Source organism: Macaca nemestrina, chromosome 7 (genome assembly GCF_043159975.1).
Source record: "Macaca nemestrina isolate mMacNem1 chromosome 7, mMacNem.hap1, whole genome shotgun sequence".
Lineage (NCBI taxonomy): Eukaryota > Metazoa > Chordata > Mammalia > Primates > Cercopithecidae > Macaca > Macaca nemestrina.
In genome coordinates this window covers 62907461-62934340 of record NC_092131.1, presented here as the reverse complement: position 1 = coordinate 62934340, position 26880 = coordinate 62907461, and the positions used below count along the sequence as shown (strand labels likewise).

At 37.8% G+C, this 26880-nt stretch overlaps 2 protein-coding genes across 10 annotated transcripts in view; one reads left to right on the top strand and one right to left on the bottom strand.

Annotated features, from left to right (window-relative positions):
• The window catches only part of TOGARAM1 (TOG array regulator of axonemal microtubules 1), a 114331-nt gene that overhangs the window by 44170 nt on the left and 43281 nt on the right, over window positions 1–26880 (top strand). For 5 of the 6 annotated variants that reach the window (XM_071100239.1, XM_071100238.1, XM_071100241.1 and 2 more), the window contains exons 6-11: window positions 930–1162; window positions 4317–4417; window positions 18458–18556; window positions 20276–20451; window positions 21155–21308; window positions 25526–25679. In XM_071100239.1, the coding sequence (XP_070956340.1) occupies window positions 930–1162; window positions 4317–4417; window positions 18458–18556; window positions 20276–20451; window positions 21155–21308; window positions 25526–25679 (917 nt within the window). The remainder of the gene's footprint in view (window positions 1–929; window positions 1163–4316; window positions 4418–18457; window positions 18557–20275; window positions 20452–21154; window positions 21309–25525; window positions 25680–26880) is intronic. The other variant, XM_071100240.1, reaches the window with a different exon arrangement.
• Window positions 1–26880, bottom strand: part of LOC105481898 (kelch like family member 28) — a 119552-nt gene that overhangs the window by 83965 nt on the left and 8707 nt on the right. The window lies entirely within an intron of this gene.

Here is a 26880-nt window from a genome sequence, read left to right as displayed (position 1 = left end):
TTTTCACTGTACTACACTGCCCTAAATCCATTAAAGGGGCTTTTTATTGAATTTGCCTTCCAACTATGAAGACTTAAGATATTTATGGATGTTTGCATTAATTGAAAACAGATACTTTTACTAAATGATTAATCTTATGAATCAAATGTAAACAAAGCAGTTTATGTATGTTTCTGTGTTCCTTAATTTGTTCAAAGTTTTATTGCTAGCCTCACTATATTTTGCCATAACAATTTCTACTCTGGATTTCTTTCTTTCTTTTTTTTTTTTTTTAAAGACAGAGTCTCGCTCTGTTGCCCAGGCTGGAGTGCAGTGGTGCAATCTCGGCTCATTGCAACCTCTGACTCCCGGGTTCAAGCGATTCTCGTGCCTCAGCCTCACAAATAGCTGAGACTGCAAGTGCCCACCCCCACGCCCAGCTGCATTTCTAAAAATATTTGGCTTCAGAAGTTACGTACAATGATCTGTAATTTTAATACTTGCAAGTTTGATGTAAATGTCAAATTTTTGAAAATTGATTTTCATTAATCACCTCCCAGAGCTAGCTTCTAAGCCACATCAGCACACCAGATGTACCTCTGTGACATCAACTCTGATATCTACCATCTGATTCAATGATTCATTTATTAAATAATTGAATTAATGCAATATATTTAGTCATTATGCCCAGTGCTGAAGATACCATGATGAACAATAGCTGAGATTCTTCCTCTCAAGGAGCTTCCAACCTAGTAGGTTTTTTATAAATACCCAAGTGATAAAATCTGTGTATTTATACTATATACATATATATAAACATTCATTTTTTTTTAGTACGGGATTGGGAAGTGGTTAGCTAGGTATAGCCAATGGAGTATAACATTTAAGGATAACTTGTACCAATATAAGGAATTTATGTTATAAAGTTTATTGTTTTCATTTTTTCTTAGATGCATAGCTCTCTTAGGTCCCTTCGTAATAGTGCAGCTAAGAAAAGAGCAAAACTAAGTGGCAGTACTTCAGATCTTGAAAGCCCTGATTCTGCAATGAAGCTCGACTTGACGATGGACTCCCCGTCTCGGTCTTCCTCACCAAACATCAGTTCTTACAGTGAAAGTGGAGTCTACAGCCAAGAATCATTGACTTCTTCTCTGTCTACAACTCCCCAGGGGAAGAGAATAATGTATTTTATTTTTTGACATGATAAATGAATGCTCCTCTGTAATTAGTGATTTAGAGCCCTAATATCATATTTGTAAAAACTTAAAACCATTTATGTTTTAGTTTTTAAATGTTAAAATATATTTAAAAGACATTGGAAATGTTTACAGATATTACCTTGTTTGGCTTTGGTTTCTGGTGTGAGTGGAAAGAGAACACAACCCCAACTGTAAACCAGAACACCTAAATTAGTATAAACCCTGTTCCTAAAGCCCTAGTTGTTCTCTCTAAGATTTATCCTAACGTTTTTTGTCCTTTAGCTCTTTTCTGGATTATTGACTCTTTTGCCAATTGATCTATAGCTAATATTAATTACTGCTTTCATTTTAAGCTCAGTACCAGTTTCCTCTAATTTATGAATAAGTTTCACCCAGCTATTATTTTCTTATGTCTTATTTCCATTATCTTGTAGAAGCTCAGGATTTCATTTCATACCATAGCTCTCATAGCCTTGTTAGGAGTCTCCCTACAGCAATAGTGCTGGACTTAAAGTTCTGGCCACCCCCTGTCAATTGAAAATTGTTTTTCAGCATAGCAGTTGGACTAACTTTTTCAGATTACTTCTATTACCTCTAAGTCTTAAACCTTAACCTCACTTAACTGATAAGTGATCTCAAACTGCTTTCTGGGCATCTCTGTGACTCTACTGTAGAATTTTGGGAATCCCTTCCTCTTTTATTTTGGACAAAAACCTGGTAATAGAATTGATAGGGCACAGAGTAGATGTATATTTAACTTTTTAAGTAACTGCTAAACAGTTTTCCAAAATGATTGTGTAACTTTATACTCCTACCAGCTACGTGTGAGAGTTATACTTGTTTTACATTCTTGCTAACATTTGGTGTTGTCAGTCTTAAATTTTTTTCCTTTGTTTTCATCCTGAACCAGAAGTAAATATTTAAAATTAAAATTAATTTCACTTTAGTGATTTGGAATTTCTTTTCTTTTTTTTTTTTTTTTTTTTTTTTTTGAGACGGAGTCTAGCTCTGTCGCCCAGGCTGGAGTGCAGTAGCCGGATCTCAGCTCACTGCAAGCTCCGCTTCTCGGGTTCACGCCATTCTCCTGCCTCAGCCTCCCGAGTAGCTGGGACTACAGGCGCCCGCCACCTCGCCCGGCTAGTTTTTTTGTATTTTTTAGTAGAGACGGGGTTTCACCGTGTTAGCCAGGATGATCTCGATCTCCTGACCTCGTGATCCGCCCGTCTCGGCCTCTCAAAGTGCTGGGATTACAGGCTTGAGCCACCGCGCCCGGCCGTGAATTGGAATTTCTAAGAAATATAGGTAAATAGAGATTGCATAATCAAAGGAGAGGTAGTGTTCTAAATAGATCATAATGTTTTATTCCAGCAGTTCATAGAATTAAACTGAATTCTTGTGTTCCATTCTTAGAAGTTTGTCTCAGCCCATTATTTTTTCCTATACATTTTTAACTTAAATAGCAGCTTGTTTTGTACTTGGAAATTTTATCTTCCAACAGTTCCTTTGTTGTAATTACCTAGGTAGAATAATACATATATTGACAAAATGAATTTGGAATAACAGCATGGTCTGGTGTTTATATTAAGTTATAAAACAAAATATATTTTTAGCTTTTAGAGCTAAAGTCCTTTTATGATCTTCCATGAAGATGAAAATTTATGTTATATAATCCTACAGTTGCAAGGTTGTGTAAATTGAAACCTACTTAAGAAGAAAAGTTCATTTTATATGATTTGAATATATGAGGTCCTATATTTTCTCACTGAGTTATCTTCTTCAGATACTGAATTCTGTGAGAAGGTAGTTCAGCACACCCTCATTTATGGACTGAATTGCCTTTAACAAATTTAAGATTTCCACATTTAAGATTAGTGGCTTTAGAACAATTATACTTATCCAGCTTGCATCCTGCCTTAAGATTGATGGCCAAAGAAAGCCACTACTACCTGATTTACACAGTTTGTCCTTAGGTGGGTTGGGGAGGAAAAATTGTTGAAAACCACTTTCCTAGAGACTGAAATTTCTTCTTTCATCCAAGTCAACTACACTTAATATAAATGTAGATTTATAGTAATCTATTCTAGAGAAATTGCTCTTTCAAAATATTTAACAACGATTTTTCACTAGGTCCACTCACAAATATATTTCTATCTATTTACTAAGAATTGTACTTCTTTGTAAAATCTCTTCTTTTTAATATTCATTACTAACTTATTGACATTATAACACTTACTGATTTAAAACAGTTCCCTTAAACTCAGATTTAACAGTCTTCAGTTGGCTTTCTTAATGAAACAAGGCCTATAGGTCTTTATAATGTCAGGAAAGTACAGCAAAGAATAGTTTAAGAAGAAAGTGGCATTTGCCAAACTCACTCGTTGCTGATCTCTTATTTATAATACAGCCAAGTCTCTATTAATTTATGTTATCCTATATGAGGATAGATAGTAGTTATTAGATAATTAAGAATGATTTGATTTGTTATTTTTATTTATTTATTTATTTTTGAGACAGGGTCTCACTGTGTCACCTAGGCTGGAGGGTAGTAGGTCAGTCTCAGCTCACTGCAACCGCTGCCTCCTGGGCTCAGGTGATCCTCGGCCTCTGTAATAGCTGGGACTACAGGTGTGCACCACCATGCCTGGTTAATTTGTTAGTTTTTTTGTAGAGATGGAATTTTGCCATGGTGCCCAGGCTGGCCTCAAACTTCCTGGGCTCAAGTGATCTTCCTGCCTTGGCCTCCCAAAATGCTAGGATTACAGGCATGATCCACCACACTTGGCCTTGATTTGGTTTTAGAATGGATTCTTGGATCAGTTTTTTTTTTTTTTTTTCCTTAGGGATTATACAGTATAAGTCAGAGAGTCATTTTCTGTGGCAATCCTCTCATGAGTAATTAAGAATTGACCATATGTTAAAAAGGTTGGCAGTCCAAAAGATGAATTAAGAATAATATATATATACATGTATGTGTGTGTATATATATACTGTTAGCCATATTTTTTCAAGTGTCATACTTATTGCTCCATTATTATCTAAAAGTTCTGTGAGTTAATAAGGAGAATAGAGAATATGTGATGTGAGTGTTGAACAGCACTAAATCTTAATGTTTATTGAAATTACTTTGTTTCATTGTAGGTCAGACATATTTCCAACATTTGGGTCAAAACCTTTTCCAACAAGACTTTCTTCTGCCAAGAAAAAAATTTCTCATATTGCTGAACAAAGCCCCAGTGCAGGTATTCTATGTCTGTTTATAAACATAATTTATAAAAAGTATGATTTTCAAATGATGTAAAAAATGATAGCAAGTGCATTTCAGATTTCATGTTGTTGTGGATACCAGTTAAGACTAATCATTTTTTTTTTACTCCTTAAAAGGTCCTTTTGACAAGAATATGATATTGTTTTGGAAGAAAAAAATATTTATTTACCTGAATCACTGATCTCTTTTAAAGCTCATTGGCATACCTATGGCTGGCTCCTACCCCCAGATTTTTTATGTAGTTGGTGTGCAGTGTTACTTAGTTGGTGTTGGCTGTCAGAGTTTTGAAAACTCCTCAGATGATTCTAATGTGCAGCATAGTTTGGGAACCACTGGACATCCCAAAAGACAATTTGCTTTAAAAACAATATTTAACTATTAGCAGTAGTTAAATTCATGTGTATCTTGTGTTAAGAATTTTTGTGAACTAAGCCTGTAAGTCTCTAGTTTTATAACATCACTTCTCAGAAAATAGATTTAGTAATTAGTCAATTAGAAAAAGATTTGCACTATGATCTATTTAGGGTGAGAACTGCATGTGATTCTTAGGATTAGTGAAACCACATTGAATTGTGAATAAATTGTAACAAATTGGGATATGATGTTAAGTTTCACGTGATCTAATGTAAAAGTCCTAACAACTTTAAGGCTGCTTTACATTATAATTACCTTCCTAAAAAACTGTATATGTATTTGATTATTTGCTAAGATTTTAAATTTCTTGCTCTTAAATGTGTCTTAATCTCATCCCCTCTCTTTAATCCCCACTACCATGGCTTTAGTACACACTTTTCCTTATTTATTACCTACTTAGCCTCCTAAGTTTTCTCCCAGCTTCGATTTCACTCACTTTGACACTGTTCCCCACAGTGCAAATCTGACTATATTGGCCAGCCTGAATTCATTCTGGACATCCTTTCATGATCTGGTCCCTGCCTACCTCTCCAGCCTCATTTTTCACTGCCCTCTTTGTATCTTGTATTTTCCCTGTTTGTATCCAGCTGAATCAGACTACCATCAGTACAATTTCCTATCTCTTTGCAATTGCACATACTGTTTTTTCTGGATGAAATCTAGAATCCATACCATACCCTATTTAGCTGTGAAAACAGCTCAGTTTCTCTGGGAAACTTTCCCTAATTCACAAACAAAATTATTACCTCTTTTGTTATACCATTACGTCTTGCACTGACACCCTTTTTAATGATACTACCATTGCTTTACTTTTCTTCAACTCTCAGATTCTTGATCCCCGAAGATTATTTCCCACTGATTACCTACCAAGGCTTATCATAATTTGGAATGTGTGACTTAACCAGGTGTGTTTCGTATACTGGCTTGCATAAAACTAGCGTTAACAAAGAGATAGCTGCACTTCTACGCATGCAAAGACAGTATATACGTGCTTTGGAGTCCAAAAGATGAGCTGACACCCTAGTTTGATGTTTAATAATAGTATTCATACCTTACACAAGTTACTTAACTGCTTTGGAACTTCGTTCCCTCATCTAACAACATAAACCTTGAGAAGGGTAGTGAAAATCTAAGTTCGTGACATATATAAAGCAGCTAGTGCATAGTAGGCACTCAATATGTATTTGTCCTCTAAGGGGAGAGAGTGAGCCAAAGAAATACGTAAACTTATCCTTAATCCTTTTTCAGGCTGAACTTCCTAATCTATAATTTTTCAAGTATTTCTATAAAATCGAGGAGATATCTGATTTTTAGGTCATATCTACTTTGTAAAAATGGAACCCACTTTTGGAAGAATATCTTTGGAAATGGAAAATAATAGATTTTTAAAACCTGGATTTGAGTTCCCTTGTGACCCTAGTCGTGTGACCTTGGGAGTCATTTAAGTTTTAGCAGTGTGATTGATCTCGTAATAGTATAATACATACTTATATATGCAATATTTAGTGTTTTACAAAGTTGCCTAATCTTTTTTTTTTTGAGTTGGAGTCTCCCTCTGTCACAGAGGCTAGAGTACAGTGGCGTAATCTCGGCTCATTGCAAGCTCTGCCTCCCGGATTCACGCCATTCTCCTTCCTCAGCCTGCCAAGTAGCTGGGACCACAGGTGCCTACCACCACGCCTGGCTAATTTTTTGTATTTTTCGTAGAGACAGGGTTTCACCGTGTTAGCCAGAATGGTCGTGATCCGCTGGGCTCAGCCTCCCAAGAAAGTTTCCTAATTTTAGGAATCACCCTTGAGTGCATGTAACATCTGTTGATTCTGGGGCGTCATCTTATGCCTCATGAATTCATCTTTCTGGTTAGAAATCTGTGTTTTTAACAAGTAAATTAGGTATTTCTAGGATCAAGTTATAGAAATACTACTGTTATTGAATTCACTATATTAAATTTAACCTTTTCTCAAAATAAGTTGCTAATGTTTTGGATTTTATATATTTGGGTTTGCTTTGCTTTCAGTAAATAAGTGATTCCCACAAATTTATTGTGGTTTAATTGGTAAAACATAAAAATGATAATGCTCAGAATAAAGACTGTTGGACAATAAACACAAAAATAACAATTATTTTAAAATTCCACCTGTAGTCTGCCACTACCTATTAAAGCACATTGTGGTAAATTTTCTGAATGATGTTATAATAAACTTCTTCTAGTGTATTAAATTAGTTTTGCCTATTAATAGAAAACATTTCCACCCAAAGCCAGTATGTTTATGGGTCTTTTTTTATGAATTAACTGTCAAGACTAAGAATTTATAGAGATATGTGTGTTACTTCCACAAATTCTCTATGATTTAATATCGGATATTCTTGAAACTTTTCTCTATGAACTTACTTAGTGCCCTTTATTCTACAGTCCTTTCTAGCCCCGTTTCCCTAGCTACCTCCTCTTCCTACCTTCCTGTTTTTATTAAAATACAACATTATTTTTTAAAAGTATATTTCACTGGGCACAGTGGCTCACACCTCTAATCCCAGCACTTTGGGAGGCTGAGGCACATCAATCACTTGAGCCCAAGAGTTTGGGACCAGCCTGGGCAACATAGCAAAACCCCATCTCTATCAAGAAAATTTAAAAATAGCTGGGAATGGTGGTGTGCGCCTGTAGTCCCAGCTATTCAGGAGGCTGAGGCAGGAGAATTGCTTGAGCCCAGGAGGTTGAGGCTGCAGAGAGCCAAGACAGCGCCACTGTACTCCAGCCTGGATGACAGAGCAAGAGCCTGTCTCAAAAAAAAAAAAAAAAAGAAATTATATATATATATACACACACACACACACACACACACACACACACACATATACACACATCATTATTTCTTAATGGTTTACATTGGAGCTACATATAAAAATGGACAATGACTCAAATATATAATGCCTAGGATTTTTCATTTAGTATATGTTTTATGGTTGTAATCACTGCAGAGTATTCATAAAGAGTGATTAGTTTAAACATTCAAATGTAAATTAAAATTTTTGTTATTCAGTAGAAGGAGGCCTACATTAAGGTTTTGCTTTTTTTTTTTTTTTTTTTTTTAATTACAGATATAATAACATTTGGGTACTTAAAATGTGTTAGGCACTGTGCTGAACCCTTTACATGTATTTTCTTCATTTCATCCTAACAACAGTTGTAGAAGAGGTACTGTTGTCTCTGTTTCACAAGTAAGGTTAAGTGACTTGTCCAGGTCTTCTCAGCAGTTTGAGTCGCAGTGCTATAATTTAAAGCCAGGAAACATGATTCCAGATACTGAGCTCTGTATCCCTATGTAGTTTACTGTCTCATCAGTGAAGCCAGTATAGAAGGTTAAATTTCATGGTGACTTACCTTTTAAGATTGAATATCTCTAAATCAGAATCTTCCCTAAGCATACCAATAAAGAAAAATTACTGAGTCTTCTCAGTTTTCAGATTTTTCATTTTTCATGGGAATAGGAGAAAATAGAGAAATGGGGAAATAGGTAGCTCTTAGGTCACATTTTTAAAATTCTGGATTAAAAAAAATTTGGTTTTAGTGTAAAGTTAAAGGTGTCCATTAAAAAAAAATACTTGTCAGGCCAGGCACAGTGGCTCACACCTATAATTCTAGGACTTTAGTAGGCTGAGATGGGCCGATCACTTGAGCTCAGGAGTTCAAGACCAGTCTGAGCAACATGGCAAGACCGTATGTCTACAAAAAATACAAAAATAAGTTGGAGGTGGTGGCATGCACCTTTGGTCCCAGCTACTAGGGAGGCAGAGGTAGGAGGATTGCTTGAGCCTGGGAGGCAGAGGTTACAATGATCTGGGATTTTGCCACTGCACTCTAGCCCAGGGAGACCTTGTCTTAAAAGAAAAAAGAAGCCGGGTGCTGTGGCTTACGCCTATAATCCTGGCACTTTGGGAGGCCAAGGCGGATGGATCACAAGGTCAGGAGTTCGAGACCAACCTGACCAACATGGTGAAACATCATGCTGGGATTACAGGCGTGAGCCACTGCACCCGGCCTACACCAGTGAATTTTTTAATTTTAATTTTTGATGGAGGCAGGGGCTTGCTTTGTTGTCCAGTCTGGCCTTGAACTCCTGGGCTCAAAGAATTCTTCTGCCTCGGCCTCCTTAAGTGCTGGGATTACAGATGTGATTCACCATACCTGGCCTAATTATAATTTTAAAGCCTATTTTATGAAATGTTGTAGTATAGTGTATAATAAATGTTCTTAGCTGCTAAGAACAAGGACAGGGAAAAGTATTATATCATTTAAAATAGGATAAAACTTCAAAAAGTACTATAATGTTATAGTTCCTAATATTATGTTACTTATCTTTTTAAAAGGTTAGAAGTTGAGATAGGTTTAGGGGGGAGATATGTACCTATGTGTAATATTACTGGAATCATTCAAATATTTTAAAGGGTTTACAACATCCAGTGTAAGCATAATTGGTCAACACATGAACTATAGGTTTGGGTGGTGATTCTGAAGACGATAGGTCACTTGATATTTCATCTAGTGCATTAGAAATACAAAATAAACAATTCCCAAGACATTGTAAGCATACAAAAGGTTAGTAAATTTCATGACAAGTTAATTTTTAAGATTGAATATCTAGGCCGGGCACAGTGGCTCAAGCCTGTAATCCCAGCACTTTGGGAGGCCGAGACGGGTGAATCACGAGGTCAGGAGATCGAGACCATCCTGGCTAACACGGTGAAACCCCATCTCTACTAAAAAAAATACAAAAAACTAGCTGGGCAAGGTGCTGGGCGCCTGTAGTCCCAGCTACTCGGGAGGCTGAGGCAGGAGAATGGCATAAACCCGGGAGGAGGAGCTTGCAGTGAGCTGAGATCTGGCTACTGCACTCCAGCCTGGGCGACAGAACCAGACTCCGTCTCAAAAAAAAAAAAAAAAAAAAAAAAGATTGAATATCTAAATCAGAATCCTCCCTAAGCATACCAATAAAGAAGAATTAATGAGAATTCTCAGTTTTGAGGTTTTTCGTCTTACTCTGCTGCTGAACTGTTGTTGCTCAAATAATTTTGCCAAACAGGAGAACTCAAGGCTTCGTATATTATTTTTGGGCTTCCCTGAAAAGCCACTGCAAGGAAGCAGTTGCTCATGAGGTTAACACTAGGGAATTTCTGCTGACTTCTGCCCCCAGGAAATGCACCAGATATATGCACACAAAACACACACACACACATAGACGTTTTTAGAAGACATTTTGCCACTAAAATGGAATGCAAGATCATGTGGATTAATGACTCCCAGATGCCCAGTTACGTTGTAACCCTGGAGTAAAGTTGGGGCAACAGGAATATAATTTTCCTGTGGTAGAGCCTGGGAAAGCTTTGCTGTTATCATTAACCATTGTTGGCCAGGTGCGGTGGCTCACGCCTGTGATCCCAGCACTTTGGGAGGCTGAGGTGGGTGGATCACCTGAGGTCAGGAGTTCAAGACCAGCCTGCCCAACATGGCGAATCCCCATTTCTACTAAAAATACAAAAACTTAGTTGGGCATGATGGCGGGCACCTGTAATCCCAGCTACTTGGGAAACTGAGGCAGGAGAATTGCTTGAACCTGGGAGGTGGAAGTTGCAGTGAGCCAATATCATGCCACTGCACTCCAGGCTGGGTGACAAGAGTGAAACTCCGTCTCAAAAAAAAAAAAAGGAAAAAAAACACCATTGTTAAGAATGTTTTTTTTTAAAACTTAGTAGCAAGTAGTACCTCTGTGACTACTCTGTCCATTACTTAAGAGATCCTATTACAGCTGCATTTTAAAAATGTCCCTTACAATAAAAAAAGTGGTTTTGAAGGGTATAAATATTTAAATAAATATTAGGTTGGTGCAAAAGTAATGGTGGCTTCTACCATTTTTAATTGCATACTCCTTTTGCACCAACCTAATAATTAGTAGGTGCACCTATAATCTAAAATATGTAAGTAAATAAAAAGCTGTTATTTTTATGTGCTTAGCAGCTGTGGTCATTATAAGGTCAACTTCTGTACTATGTTATTTCTGATCTTTTTTTCTTTTTTGAGACAGTCTTGTCTGTTGCTCAGGCTAGAGTGCAGTGGCGCAGTCTTAGCTCACTGCAGCCTCCACCTCATGGGTTCAAGTGATTCTCATGCCTCAGCCACCCTAGTAACTGGGATTACAGGTGCATGCCACCGTGCCTGGCTAATTTCTTGTTTTAGTAGAGACAGGGTTTCACCATGTTGGCCAGACTGGTCTCGAACTCCTGGCCTCAAGTGATCTACCTGCCTTGGCATCCCAAAGTGCTGGGACTACAGGTGTGAGGCACCACACCTAGCCTGCCATTTCTGATTATCTTAAATTATGTATGAACAGGCAGTCAGGCATTTTAGGACATGAATATTTTTTGTGGACGTAACTCAAATTGAGTAAGATGGAACTTGATTAAAAACTTTTTTGGTAAATTTCTGAAAATTTAGTCTGTGATATAATTTAGTACTATTCTATTTGGTAGCAATAAGTTGTTCATTGTTTTATAAAAGAGAATAAGATTTTTCCATATTTATTTACATGTTTTATTTCCCATGTAAAGAAAATCAAAGACAAAAAAAATGCTTTTCTTCTTAAAAGTAACTCGTACCTTCATATAATTTTTTATTTCTTTTTTTTAATTGCTTTGAAATAACTGTTGAATATGTTCATTCACTGCTAGTGGCTTCCTTTTTTAGATGGCAGAATCATAAACATATTTATATCTTTTAGCCAGCAGTTAATTCTACTCCATAAAATTACATCACACTCACACATCCAACTCTGAACCAAGTATTTACTAAATCTGTCTTGGCAACAAGAACAAATACGTTGAAAACCAAATTTAACTTTCTTCCCAGACTCATTTCTCTTCCTTTGTTGTCCATTTTTATTAGTAGCATTACCATTTTCCCAGTTATGGAGGCTTAAAGCATTACAGTTATTTTTTGTCTATTTCTCTTTACCTTCCAAGTTTAGGAGGTGGCTTACCCTATTATTTACTCTCAGTCTAACTTAATGTATCTGCTGCCACAGTTGTAATTTGGGCCCTCTTTACCACTTCCCTGGGTAATTACAAATCTTTCTGGTAAGGCTTCCCTCTTATTTTCATTCCTCTTAAATCCAGGCTTCATAATCTTCCAGAATTGTCTTTCTAAAATACAGTCATTATCTCTTCCTTACTCAAAACCTTGATTAACACATAAAACTAACCCCCAGAAAAAACAAAAACCTTGAGTGCTTCTGTTTTCTTTCTTTTTTTTTCTTATTTTTATTTTTTGCAGTTGCAAGATTTAATAGAGTGAAAACAGAACTCCCATACAAAGGGAGGGGACCCAGGGAGGGTAGCCGTTACCAGCTCGAATGCCTGGGTTTATGTCCTGATCAATGACCATCCCGCTGTGCTCTCAGGTGATAGATGATTGGCTATTTCTTTACCTCCTGTTTTTGCCTCATTAGCATTTTAGTGAGCTCTCTTTACTACCTGATTGGTTGGGTGTGAGCTGAGTTGCAAGCCCTGTGATTAAGATGGATGCAGTTACCTTCTGAGCTAGGCTTAGGGATTCTTAGTCAGCCTAGGAAATCCAGCTAGTCCTTTCTCTCAGTACCCCCTCTCAACGGGAAAACCCAAGTGCTGTTGGGGAGGTTGGCTGACGACCACTCTAACTGCTTCCTGCTGAATTGGGGCGTAGTAGGGGTTTTGCAGTTGAGATTTCCTTGGGAGGGGTGCCTTCGATGTCACCAACATTGAAGCATGGGCTAGCAGGCCGGTCCAGGGGTTCACGGTATATCTTAGTCATGGACTGCATCTGGGGCTCCATTTGAAGAACCATTTGTAGCTTTATAGCTTCAATTCTGGAAGAGACAAACTTAACGAGGAGGTTAAAGATACAGGGTCCAAAGAGGAGTAACAATATTATAGCTGCTAGAGGTCTTAAGAAGGGGAGAATCCAGGGCATCCATTGGCTGAGGAGGCCCCAGGGTCAGGTGTTTTGAAGCTCCTCTACTCTACGTTGTATTTGATCTCGAATTTCTTTACCTTCCCAGCGATGATTCTGGATTGATTAACATAATAACAGCATTCTTCCCCTAAAAATAAACAGGTTCCCCCTCTTTCAGCGGTTAGCAAGTCTAAAAGCTCTTCGATTTTGAAGGACTACTGCTGCTAGGGAGTTAAGCTGATCTTGCAAGGTGACCAGGGAGTCGGCAACCTGTTCCATGTCACCATTTAGTTCTTGAGATAGTTTGTAGTAGAACTGAGTAGAGGTTGTGATACTGCCAATGCCAGTACCTAGTCCGCCTAGCACTCCTGTTCCGTTAACAAAAGGAAGAATGGATACTGTTGTTGCGGGGCTTAGGTACAACATAATTGTATAAATCTTGTTCATTGTAGATGGTCATAGGCGCACTAAGAATGAGAGGAAGCGCATAGATTCCAAAGAGCCATTCAAACAACGATAGGCTGAGGTACCACAGACAAAAAATACTCCTGAGGGTAGGCAGACTATTCGTGTGGGAGGAGTTACCCACCTGATGCATTGGGAGTTGGTTGTGTCTATAGTATTGCTAAATTTTACACAGGAGAGGTTTGAGGTATGGGTTATTTCCAGATTGGAAACAAGAGGTCCTACTAAAACGGAAGTGGTGTTTATTTCTGTGCTGAAGTTGTTCCATTGTTCAGGTGCAGGGATTGAAATGTATGACCTGAAGTGCAGGGGGAGGCACATTCAACAGTTAGTAGGGTTTTGGACCGAGGCCTCTTGGAGCCCAGTGAGGATGGTATTAAATAGGCTTACCAGGCGAGTATGGGTATTGAGGGTTTCATGTAGTTTTGAAAGATCTAGTCCTTTGTAGGGGTAGGGGTGCTATGTACCCGGGTCAGCTGGGAGATTACTTCCTTTACATGTTTTTCTCTTGCCTGATCTTGAACTCCACCTCCATCAGACCTACCAGTATGGGTGAAGTAAGTCCAACAGACAGTGGCTCTGAGTCCTCCAGGACAACTAGGATTAATTGTTTTCCCTGTCCAATAATGAGTATTTGCATGCATGCAAAAAGTGGCAGAGTTACAGCAGTTTCGGGGCATATGGATGTGGGCGGTGAAGGTGGGGTTTCTCTTAGGTAAACTCCTATACGATGGGGCATCAATATTTCCGGAAAGCTGCATTCTCCATAGAAACTCTTGGTAAGGGGAGCTACTGGTCATACAGTGGCGTGGAGAGGGTGCAGTGAGAGTGAAAGGGGGTAAGATAACAGTAAGGAGAAAAATATGATAAGGGAGGGCCATGGGGATTTACGATTTTCGTTACTTCCCTCACGGTTGTTGCTTGAAGACCAGGCGCAGATTCTCTAGAGGTTCACAGGAATAGCTAGCGTTGTCTGCTGGATTTTTGGGTTCTTTTGGCAGTATCCAGGGTTTGACTCGAGTGTGATGTATCCAAGACTCCACGTTAGCCACTTTAACCACGATTGGGGTAGATGAAATGACTAGGTATGGTCCTTCCCAGGATGTGTCTAGGGATGGGGAATTAGAGGGAAGGGACTTGACTAATACCATGCCACCAGGGTGGAATAATTCCTTTCCCTCTTCTCGGGGACAGGCTCCTTGTAATATTTTAAGAACTTGTTGATATTTGGCTAAGGAGGTGATGTCTGCAACTAAGTTGACTGTCTCTCAGTCAAGCACAAGTTCATTGGTTAGGAAAGGCCGTCCATACAGCATTTCGTATGGGCTAAGTCCTGCTTTTTGGGGACAGTTTCGGATTCTTAGCAAGGCTATAGGCAGCAGAGCAGGCCATGCGAGGTGGGTTTCCTGGGTTAGCTTTTTTAGATGTCCTTTGAGTGTTTCATTCATTTTCTCGACCTTCCCTGAGGATTGTGGCCTCCAGGCACAGTGTAAGTGATATTGTATACCTAACACCTGGGATACTCCCTGGGTTACTGTAGCCTTGAAAGCGGGGCCATTGTTACTCTGTAAGCCTCAGGGAGGTTGGAATCTGGGAATTATTTCATGAAACTAGTGCCGTTATTACCTCTTGGGTCTTTTCTGTCCTACAGCGGAAGGCCTCTGCCCAACCAGTGAAAGTATCTACCCAGACTAGTAGATACTGAAATCCCTGAGATTTGGGCATGTGGGTAAAATCTAGTTGCCAGTCTTCTCCTGCGTAATGGCCTGTTCTTTGTTCTCCTGAAGGAGCTTGGCGATAAGGCAGGGGATTATTTCTTTGGCACACTTCACGGGCCCTGACTACCTGCTTGATAGTTTTGAAAAGGCCTGGTCCAATAAATAATGATTTGGCCATCTGATGGGTGCTATCAATGCCTAAGTGAAAGGTTTGGTGAAGGGTTTTAAGTAATTTCCATTGGTTAGCTGCAGGCAAAAGTACTTTTCCTTCTTCGGTGGCTAGCCATCTTGAGGGGAGGAAACTATGTCCTCCTGAGGTTCCCCATTCTATTTCTTCTTCTGAGTACTGGGGCTTGGTTTCCCAGAGGGGATTACCCCATACCAGAGGCCCTTCTGTAAGCATTTCTAATGGAGGGTCCTGTCTTGCGGCTCTTTGTGCTTCAATATCCGCTTGACGGTTCCCTTCTATTTCCCTTCCCTTTCCTTTCTGATGACTCTGGCAGTGTAAGACTGCCACCTCTTTAGGTTTCTGTACCGCCAATAATAATCTCCTAATGGCTTCCTGATGTTTGATAGGTGTTCCCTCGGAAGTTAGGAATTCCCTTTCCATATTGCTGCGTGGGCATGGAGGACTAGGTAAGCATACTTAGAGTCTGTATATATGTTTACCCTTTTTCCTTCTCCTAATTCTAGTGCCTGATTAGTTTTGCCAGCTGAGTACTAGGCCCTGGAGTGAGGGGATTACTTTCAAGTATTCCATTATCACTGACCACTGCATACCCCACTTTTGGAAGTCCTTTTTCTACAAAGGAACTTCCATCAGTATACAAGTTGAGGTCGGGATCAGTCAAGGGAACCTCTGGAAGCTCCCTTCAAGCGGCATACGTTTGAGCAATTACTTGTTGACAGTTGTGTTCTATCTTTTCTTCATTGTCTGAAAGAAATGTGGCTGGGTTAAGAGTTGCACAAGTGCGCAGTTGCAGCACTGACCCTTCAAGTAATAGAGCCTGATATTGATATTGATACCTGATATTGTTGTCTGACAACCACAAGTCTCCTTTAGCAGTGAGAATGCCGTTCACATCATGAGATGTCCACACAGTAAGATCTCTTCCCTGTATTATTTTAACTGCTTCAGATACTAAGACTGCTAATGCTGCCACTACCCGTAAAGAATGAGGCCAACCCTTTGCCACTACATCAATTTCCTTACTCAGGTGTGCCACAGGTTGCAAGCTTGTCCCTTGGACCTGTGTAAGGACCCCTAGAGCTGTTCATTTTTTCTGTGACACATAAAGAAAAGTCTTGCCCTGTTGGCAAGCTTAACACGAGCGGTTCTCTGTTTTCTGCAGAACAAAGTTCCTACTCCGTGGCATAACTTTTTTTTTTTTTTTTTTTAAGATGGAGTCTCACTCTTGTCACCCAGGCTGGAGTGCAATGGCGCAATCTCAGCTGACTGCAACCTCTGCCTTTCAGGTTCAAGCGATTCTCCTGCCTCAGCCTCCTGAGTAGCTGGGGTTACAGGCATGTACCACCACACCCAGCGAATTTTTGTATTTTTAGTAGAGAAGGTGTTTCACCATATTGGCCAGACTGGTCTTGAACTCCTGACCTCAGGTGATCTGCCCACCTCAGCCTCTCAAAGTACTGGGATTACAGGCACGAGCCACCACGTCTGGCCCCATAGCATAACTTTTAAGACCCTTAATAATCTTGCATCAGCTTCATTTCATTTTATATTACCTCTTACTATTTTTCTCTTCATGCCCTATGCTCTCACACTTTTAATATTAGTTTTCTTAATTTCTATGTGGAGGACCTAGGTGCCCTTTCCTAATTGTAATGGTCCATATCATGTCTGCTGTCTCAATTAATGAATTGAGACAGTGGAGGGTGCTTGAAGTATTAGCAAACTAGATTCCATGATTTACTATTTACTCTCTCTGTATTTGAATTAGATGAAAGTATTATAACAAAGAAAAAATATGTAATGATATTTGTGTGTGAAGAAGCCTTTAAACATATTTTTCTATATATTTTAGAATTGAGACGTAATGAACAATATTTCTTTCAACATTTCTTTAAGAAAAAATAGTGTAAAAAATAAAAATATATTAAAAATGGTTAATGACAGCTTCTTTTATAAATGAAAAACTCCTTGGAGATAACATGTCCTTTATATTTTTTTCTGATGAGACTTGTCTAACCATTTGTTTCTTGATAGTTTATGTTTGTGTAATTTTATGTTTGTGTGAACTGTTGAGCAAATTATTCCATTTACTAAGATTTTTTTCTCTTTGTCACAGAACACATTTTTGGGCTAACCGTGTTTCTGTTAGTTGATGTGTGCTGTATAAGTGTGTACTAATTTTGATTATTCCATACTAAAGAAGAAATACATGAAAAATGGTCATTTACGTGGATTTCTTTCTTTAATCTTTGCCATTTTCACATAAAGCCAGGTTGCTATTACCATTAGCAGTTAACAAAACAATCTATCTTCTGCTTAATTTTTAAAAATCAATTATTTCATTGAATTTACTACTGTTTAACTGCTTTTCTTTCGTAAAACCTAAAGTAATATATATTTCTCTTTTCTTTTTTTGCCTTGATACATTCATCTAACATATATTTATGGAATACCTGGTATGTGCCAAACACTATACTAGACTCTGGGAAAGAAAAATCATCAAAACTAGACATAGATCCTATTTCCATGGAACTAAAGAGTGTAAATAAAGAATCAGAAACTAAGATAAAAGTTAACCTAGAAAAGTACAGGTTGCTATGACATTGACCTGATCTATTTTCTGATGTCAGTGGATTTCCTTTTTGATTACCCTTTTGTTGCCTGATTATCATGCTGTGATAATTCACTTGTATGCCTCTCACACCTCACCCTGACATGTAAACTCCTTAAGGAAAGGAAGGGGCCGGGCATGGTAGTTCACGCTTGTAATACCAGCACTTTGGGAGGCTGAGGTGGGCGGATCATGAAGTCAGGAGTTCGAGACCAGCCTGACCAACATGGTGAAACCCTGTCTCTACTAACAATACAAAAATTAGTTGAGCATAGTGGTGCACACCTGTAATCCCAGCTACTCAGTAGATTGAGGCAGGAGAATCGCTTGAACCCAGGAGGCGGAGGTGGTGGTGAGCCAAGATCGCACCACTGCACTCCAGCCTGGGCGACAGAGCAAGACTCCATCTCAAAAAAAAAAAAAAAGAAAGGTTTATTTTCTCTCTAGTGCCTAGTCCATTCTAGTATTGCAGTTACAAACATTTATAATGAAATAATGACTTAATGAACATGTATGAATAAATGGTAAATTATTTGTATGAAATAAATTTTCAGTTTTAAAAGACCATGTTACAATATCCTAAGATACTACATAATAAGCAAATATTTTTAAGTATTTGTTTTGGGTTTTTTTAGGATTTACAGGGTCATCATCAAATCCACAGCAAATTTCCAGTTTTGACTTCATATCCACAAAGACTTTATCAGAAGACTCAGTAGTAGTTGTTGGAAAAGGTATTTCAAAGTTATTTCACTTCTTAATTATATGTATTCACCATATAGAAGCAAAGCCTATCAATAAGGAATAGAAAAGAATTTGATTCAAGTGTTGAGCGGAACTTCTTTTTACAAATGTATTACACGATCTTCATTAAAAGAATTAGAAGTGAATACTTACCTTCACGTTTCTATCTTCTAAGGAAACTAGTAAATTCATGTCATTAATTTTCAGAGGGATGTATTATGTGACTGCTGCAGTTTAGGTACTTCTAAGACAGTTTTAGGATAGCTTACTTAGTTTTAGCATAGTTTAAATTCAAATAGCCCTTATTTATCAGCTTAATAATCAATGTAATTATCTCCCATACAAAATCTAGACAAGTGAAAATTAAACTCCCATTATATATTTTAAGGGGGCTAAGGGACCTTGAACAAAATTATTGCAAGTATCCTTTAAAGCTATTTTCTATTTTAATTGAAAACTAGAATGTAGTGGTATACATTGAGGGGATGCATCTTATTTTTGTTCAATATGATGAAATAGAATAAAAGTCTTGAAAATTTTTTCCTAACTTCGTAGCTTGATAGTCTCATTAAGTTATTTTATTTATTTATTTTCTTTTTGAGACGGAGTCTCGCTCTATCACCCAGGCTGGAGTGCAGTGGCCGGATCTCAGCTCACTGCAAGCTCCGCCTCCCAGGTTTACACTATTCTCCTGCCTCAGCCTCCCAAGTAGCTGGGACTACAGGCGCCCGCCACCTCGCCTGGCTAGCTTTTTGTATTTTTTAGTAGAGACGGGGTTTCACCGTGTTAGCCAGGATGGTCTCGATCTCCTGACCTTGTGATCCGCCCGTCTTGGCCTCCCAAAGTGTTGGGATTACAGGCTTGAGCCACCGCGCCTGGCCCATTAAGTTATTTTAAAACCCTCCTCAGATTGGCTACAGCTTACTCTTGTAAACTTATTTTCTGTTATTCCTTTATTTGCCCAACCAAGCTCATTTATTCACTCCACATAAATGCTTTATAAACATTCAACTCTGCATGTAAACATCACCATCTCATAGATTTCTCTCTCTCCTTTACTTTATACAGATCCTTCCTGTCTTCAAATCCCAGCTCAAATTCTTGCTCCTTGAAACCATCTTAAACACCCAACTGCCAGGCGCAGTGGCTCACTCCTGTAATCCCCATACTTTGGGAGGCCCAGGCGGGCAGATTACTTGAACTCAAGAGTTCAAGGCCAGCCTGGACAACATGGCAAAACCCCATCTCTACCAAAAAAAAAAAAAAAATTAGGCAGGCCTGGTACTGTGCGTCTGTAGTCCTAGCTACTCAGGAGGCTGAGGTGGGAGTATTGCTTCAGCTTGGGAGGTGGAGGTTGCAGTGAGCCGAGATTGTGCTATTGCACTCCAGCCTGGGTGACAGAGAGAGACTATCTTGAAACAAACAAACAAACAAACAGAAAACAAAAACAGCTCACAGCAACCTTTTCTTTGTGTGTGCTTACCACTTGTAATATGCAGCTCTCACTTATTATCATGAACTGCCTTCTGGCACCTCTTATATTATTGCCCTGTTAGGGTATTTGTTTTTATATTTTATAATTATTTAGCAGTTTTTCTTATTAATTGTGTTGTTTGATTCTTGAAGGCAAGAACCTTACCTTAAACTGTGTTATCTAGATTACCATTACATAATTAGTTAATGACTATTTGGTGGTTGGTTGATTTCAGGCGTATTTGGAAGTTTAAGTTCAGCACCAGCAACCTGCAGCCAATCAGTGATATCTTCTGTGGAAAATGGGGATACATTTTCAATTAAACAAAGTATTGAACCACCATCAGGGATTTATGGAAGATCAGTCCAGCAAAATATTTCATCATATCTTGATGTTGAGAATGAAAAAGATGTAAGGTTATTTGCTAATTATTAGAATAAATTTAAGCTTACAGTATGTCATTGTTTTGTGTATATCAGATGTGGGGTGGTGAAAGTATTTCGATTAAAATTTTAAAAACCTTAGTACAGTTGAAATTTTGAGCCTTGGCAATGTGGCAAAACCCTGTCTCCAGGAAAAATACAAAAATTGGCCAGAAAAAATACAAAAATTAGTCACAGAAAGTAGAGAGCCTATTTTCTCTAGAAAAAATACAAAAATGTAGCCATAGCCATGCGTGCCTGTGGGCCCAGCTACTTGGGAGGCTAAGGTAGGAGGATCACTGGAGCTCGGACGGTCAAGGTTGCAGTGAGTCATGATTGCGCCACTGTACTCCAGCCTGGGCAACACAGTGAAACTGTCTCAAGGGGGGCAAAAAAAAAAGAAAGAAATTTTGATCCTTAATCATTTAAATAATAGATTATCCACCCTTCCCACTTAATAAAGGCATTCTCATTCTGGGGATAAAGTATGTAATATACTTTTTATTCTCTGTGTACTTTATATTTTACGTGTACTATATATACATATATATGTATGTATATATTCCGTTTTCTAGGATACACTTAAGTAGTGAAAGACTAATATCCTCAGAGACAAATTAGTTATCTGAGACAAAGATATTTTAAATATCAAACTCCCTGAATATTTTCAGATTTTCAACTTTTTCATGCAGGCTAAAGTTTCTATTTCAAAATCTACTTGTAACAAGATGAGACAAAAGAGAAAAGAAGAGAAAGAACTGTTTCACAATAAAGATTGTGAAAAGAAGGAAAAAAATTCCTGGGAACGAATGAAACATACAGGAACTGAGAAAATGGCATCTGAAGGTAAGTGGAATTTAAGTTTTGGTATTTTTTTTTTTTCTAGTAATAGTCTAAAGCTGATGAAATGAGGTTTCACTGGGGGTAATATATGACTAAGAATGAAATATCTTATATAACACTGAAATTTGCAAGACCCACAGTTTCTGTTTTAATTATATATAACTATTAAAATAATATGCTTTCTCATAAAAAGAAAAATGATTGTGTTTCTCCCTTCTAGATTTAGATATTTTTGGAGATGAGGTGGGGCTATCAAAAAATAAGAGTTCTCTTTAAGAAAACATTGCCTTCAGCCCTCCATTGAAAGGGTCCTGTTTAAAATGATCACTATCTTTAGTGTTTTCAGATTCAGATAGGTCACTTATTTAGATGTAAAGAATAAAGTCACAAATGCTTGTTAAGCTGAAGAGACCACATGTGGTCCAGTGCATTTGTGCCAGAAAGAGTACTGAACTGGGAGCCAATAGACAGACCTGGCTTCTTAAGTTTCAGTTGTGCCTTTAATTAACTTTGTGACCTGGAAGCCGGCCTCAGTTTTCTGCCCCTGTGAATATCTTAATTATCTCAAAGGTCCAGATTATCTCAAGGATCTCTTCTATACTCCCTGGAAATATTCCTGTTTTGCTGAGGAGTGGTATCCCATTTTATAGCAGATAACTGAGATGGTGAAACTGGTTTATATTACATCATGATCCAAAAAGGTCATTGCATTTGTCATTTATTCAGTCTATCCTTGAGTACCTACAATGTTTTGTGCTCAGTCAAGAATAGGCTCTATGTTTCCTGGTGTTGTTTTTTAAAATATTGAATACATGTTAGGTATAGTAGCAACGAGGAAAAATCAGATGTTGAAATAAAAAATCATGTGAACTATAATACACATTATTATTGCTTAATTACTGTTTTGTTTAATATTATTAAGAAACTGTGAAATGTAATAAACACTCTTAAATTTATGTTGCATCTGAAGTCTAGATAGCAACAAAATGCTCAAGAAGGTTACAAAAAATACTCTAAATTTAACAGACAGTATACTTCTCTTGAAGGTAAAAATAAAAAAAAAAGATTTAACCTAAATTAATATCTGAGGTTTTTCCTAGCTTTTATTTCCATTATAATACAAGAAGTGGAGAAAACTGTATTTTGAAAGCTATTAATTGTTGAGAGTATGCCTGATGAGAGGTGTTAGCCTGTAACATTGTGGCTAAAGATGTCCCTAAAACCCATTAAATGTAGGTGTTTGTGAAACTTAAGCCTCTTAGCATTCTCACATAATTCACTATTTGTTATTGTCATAAAATTCAGGGAGAGAAAAACCCACGAAACTTCCTACCTAACTTAGCTAGTGTGAAGAGTAGAAATAGAAGTACAAATATGACAAATAGTAATAAATCATAAATTTGGGGGTATTCATTCTTGATGGATCAACTAATTTTGTGATTTTTGCCTATAATGTAGGCTTTAAAGATTGGGTTTCTGAGAAGTATAAGGAGAGTACCACTTTGAAGTCATCCTTATATTTGAAAATAAGAATATGCTTACACAATTATTATGTTGATCAGCTCAAAGTATAGCTGTTTAGCTCTATTTGTGGTGATGAACATATTAGCAGAAATAATTTTTAATAGCTAAATTCTAATTGGATATGTCTCCAGTTAAGAAACTTTCTATCAGTTCACTGCTTCTCAAAGTGTGTTTCACAGACTGTGTGAACTGTTTGTTACTCATCTATGATAACATACATACAGACAATATTTAGCTTCTAGAAACTATTTTAACAATTTGACAGTGCCACAACACTTTTATTGTACTTTATAAAAGAATCAATCTGCAACACAGTGAAAGTTTTTGTTTTGTTTTGTTTTGCTTTTTTTGAGATGGGGTCTTTTCTGTCAACCAGGCTGGAGTGCAGTGGTGCAGTCTTGGTTCACTGCCACCTCTATCTCTCGGGTTCAAGCGATTCTTCTGCCTCAGCCTTCCGAGTAGCTGGGACTACAGGTGTGCACCACCATGCCAGGCTAATTTTTGTATTTTTAGTAGAGATGGGGTTTCGCTATGTTGGACAGGCTAGTCTCGAACTCCTGACCTCGTTATCCGCTCACCTCAGCCTCCCAAAGTGCTGGGATTACATGTGTGAACCACTGCACCCGGCCAACAGTGGAAGTTTTTTTTTTTTTAAAAACTTCATTTGAGCATCACTACTTTCAATTGATATTCTATACACCTACTTTTTCAAGATAACATTCTTCAGGTGAAAACAAAATAAAGATAGGTGATAGTACTTCATATTGTTATAATCTCAAGGTTGAAAATTTGGTGTTTATCTGTATATCTTTCTAATGAGTTATTGTTTCATGAGAGTGGGAATGGATTAGATATATTAAGGGAATTCTTAAAACTTCCACGTTCGTTTCTTCATCTGTAATGTCTGAATAATAATTATTACATAGGGTTGTTGAATGAATTAAATTAGATAGTATAAATGAAGGACATAGCACAATACCAGGGAAGATAATAAATGATAATAGTGCTATTTTTTTATTTGCTATTCTTTCAGGATTGGGATATTCCAAAGCTGGAGGATTTTATTTATACATGTTAGTCTTAGATATGAAACCTAAAGAGGGTCCATCTGAACCATCAAAAAAAAAAGTGAAAGGGGTCTATTATATAATTGGGATATCATCTTCCTCACATAACAAAAACTGGTACTGATTCATCGCTATAGTAATTTAAGGCATCATATTTTACCTTTTTACTTTTTGTGTTAGATATGTGATAAAGTTTTTGAAAGCAGAGATTCTGTCTTATACCTCTTTATAGAAGATCACAGGTAATGGTGGCCGTAGATCTAAGTCCTGCCTCTGCCACTCATTAGCAATGGAACCTTAAGTAAATTTCTTAGTCTCTGTAAAACGCAATTATTTTCTCAGCTGCAAATAAAGATAGTTAGAATGCCTACCTCAACTTTGTTGAGATAATTAAATGCAGTAAAGTTTGCAAAGCAATTATCCCAAGGTCTGGTGCATAGTATTTAATAAATGTCAGCTAATATCATTAACACCTTGTTGCCTTTGGATTTTAAATGACCAACTCTGAATATGTAATTAGTATGCAACATCAAGTGAAATTTCTTATATTTGTGATTTCAGGTAACGTTTTGTCACAGATAGCATGGTTAATAAATAATTTTTGATGATAGTTATTTTCTAGTGACTAATGTTTCCTTTCTAAAAGTATCTCTTAATATGGAAAAAGAGCCAGTAAATCTTCCTACTTATAAAAGCCCACTCTATTTGACGCTTTTCTTTTTAATATCTCCACTGCATGTGTCTCGCATTATACAGTGCTCTCAAGGATATTATCCTGAGCACTCAAAGAGGATGATTTATGTTCTCAACTTATAGTACAGTGCCTTACATCTGGAAAATGCTTGGTCAATGTCTTATTACAGAAGAAACATCATTCTTATTACTACACATGGTCTTAGAATTTGTAATAGGCCACTAATTCTATATCAATAGAGAAAATCAACTAGAATTCTACATACAGATGCCATGAACCTTCATCTTCACTTCTCAGTTATGAAACAGGTATATATCCACATTTTTACAAAATGGGATCATACTGCTTCTTTGACTTTTAGCTGTTAAAATAAAGCCAGACTTTGTTATGACTCATGACTGAAAAACTACTTATATTTTTATTAAATATAATTTGTTAATAATTTTGCATATAAAAAGTAAAGTTTTCAATAGTTTTGGTTTCTGGGTACTGTAATTTTCCTCAAGACTAAACTAATAGTACTACGTTTCCATAATAAATGTTCATCACAACTGTAGTCAGAATAATGTTTGTATCCTTTGTATGAAGGTCTTCTTGGCCGGGCATGGTGGCTCACGCCTGTAATCCCAGCACTTTGGGAGGCTGAGGCGGATGGACTGCTTGAGGCCAGGAGTTCAAGATCAGCTTGACCAACATGGTGAAACCCTGTCTCTACTAAAAATACAAAAATTAGCCGGGCATGGTGGTGCGCGCCAGTAGTCCCAGCTACTTGGGAGGCTGAGGCAGGAGAATCGCTTGAACCAGGTGGCAGAGGTTGCAGTGAGCTGAGATTGCACTACTGCACCCTAGCCTGGGCAACAGAGCGACACTTCATCTCAAAAAGATAAACATTTGTAAAAAAAGGTTCTCTCATAGTTTAATATATTTTGTTTTAGGTGAAACATCTACTGGAGTCATTTCACAGTATAAAGAAAGGATGCCTTCTGTCACTCATAGTCCAGAAATAATGGATCTATCAGAACTACGACCATTCTCTAAACCAGAAATAGCACTGACAGAAGCCCTGAGGCTTTTGGCTGATGAGGATTGGTAAGTTCACCATCCTTAACTTAAAACTAAGCAGAGTTCTAAAGCTTTCTGTAAATATTTAATTAAAAATCTTGAAACACATTTTCTATTAAAATAACTTTAGAAACGATTATTTAGTTCTTAGGCATCAGAGTCTTTTCAGCTTATTAATGTAGCTGAACTCTAGTCCTAATAGTACTTTATTACCAGTTGTGTTATAACTTACATGCCATAAGAATATAATTTAGCTTTATTATGGATTATGTAAACCCTTTGATAACGGGTTACAAATTTCACCGTTTCTCAAAGTATGTCTCTGTGAAATATAATTTTTAGTTGTCCTGGAAATAGCTACCTGCTCTTATTGCAGTTATAGCAGCCACCCAACCAGCCCAGCCAATAACTCAAGGGAGACAAAAGACAGTGGCAATGTGCATCCCACATGTTTCAGCAGGAGCGTCCACTTACTGCCTTTGTCTCATTTCCTCCCTTGTTCCTTCAATATCTCTCATTGTCCCCATCTTATACCTCTTCATCAGTTTTGCCTCTGTTCTAGAGCATATTCATCAAGTTTCAAATGTGCCATAATATCTCCTATTTTTTAAAAACCTCCAGGCTGGGCACGGTGGCTCATGCCTGTAATCCTAGCACTTTGGGAGGCCGAGGTGGGCGGATCATGAGGTCAAGAGTTCAAGACCAGCCTGGCCAACATAGTGAAACCCCAACTCTACTAAAAATAGAAAAAAATTAGCCAGGCATGGTGGCGGCGCCTGTAGTCTCACCTACTTGGGAGGCTGAGGCAGGAGAATTGCTTGAACCCAGGAGGTGGAGGTTGCAGTGAGCCGAGACTGGGCAGCTGCACTCCAGCCTGGGCAACACAGTGAAACTCTGTCTCAAAAAAAAAAATAGAAGTTCTGCAGAATTTAATCCACTGGCATTCTCTTTGTACATTGATTTTGTAGCTCAAGGGCAGTCTTTTTCTGGCGATCTTTTTCTGTAAAGATCCAGGTAATAGGTATTTTAGACTTTGCGGGGCAGATGCCTCTGTTGCAGATACTGAACTCTGTTGTGCAAAAGCAGCCTTAAAACAGTATCTAAACAAATGGGCATAGCTGTGTTTCTATAAAACTTTACTTATAAAACATATGAAAACTTTACTCATTAAAAAAATCTGATGGAGCCAGATTTGGCCCATGAGCCATAGTTTGCCAATCCCTTCTTA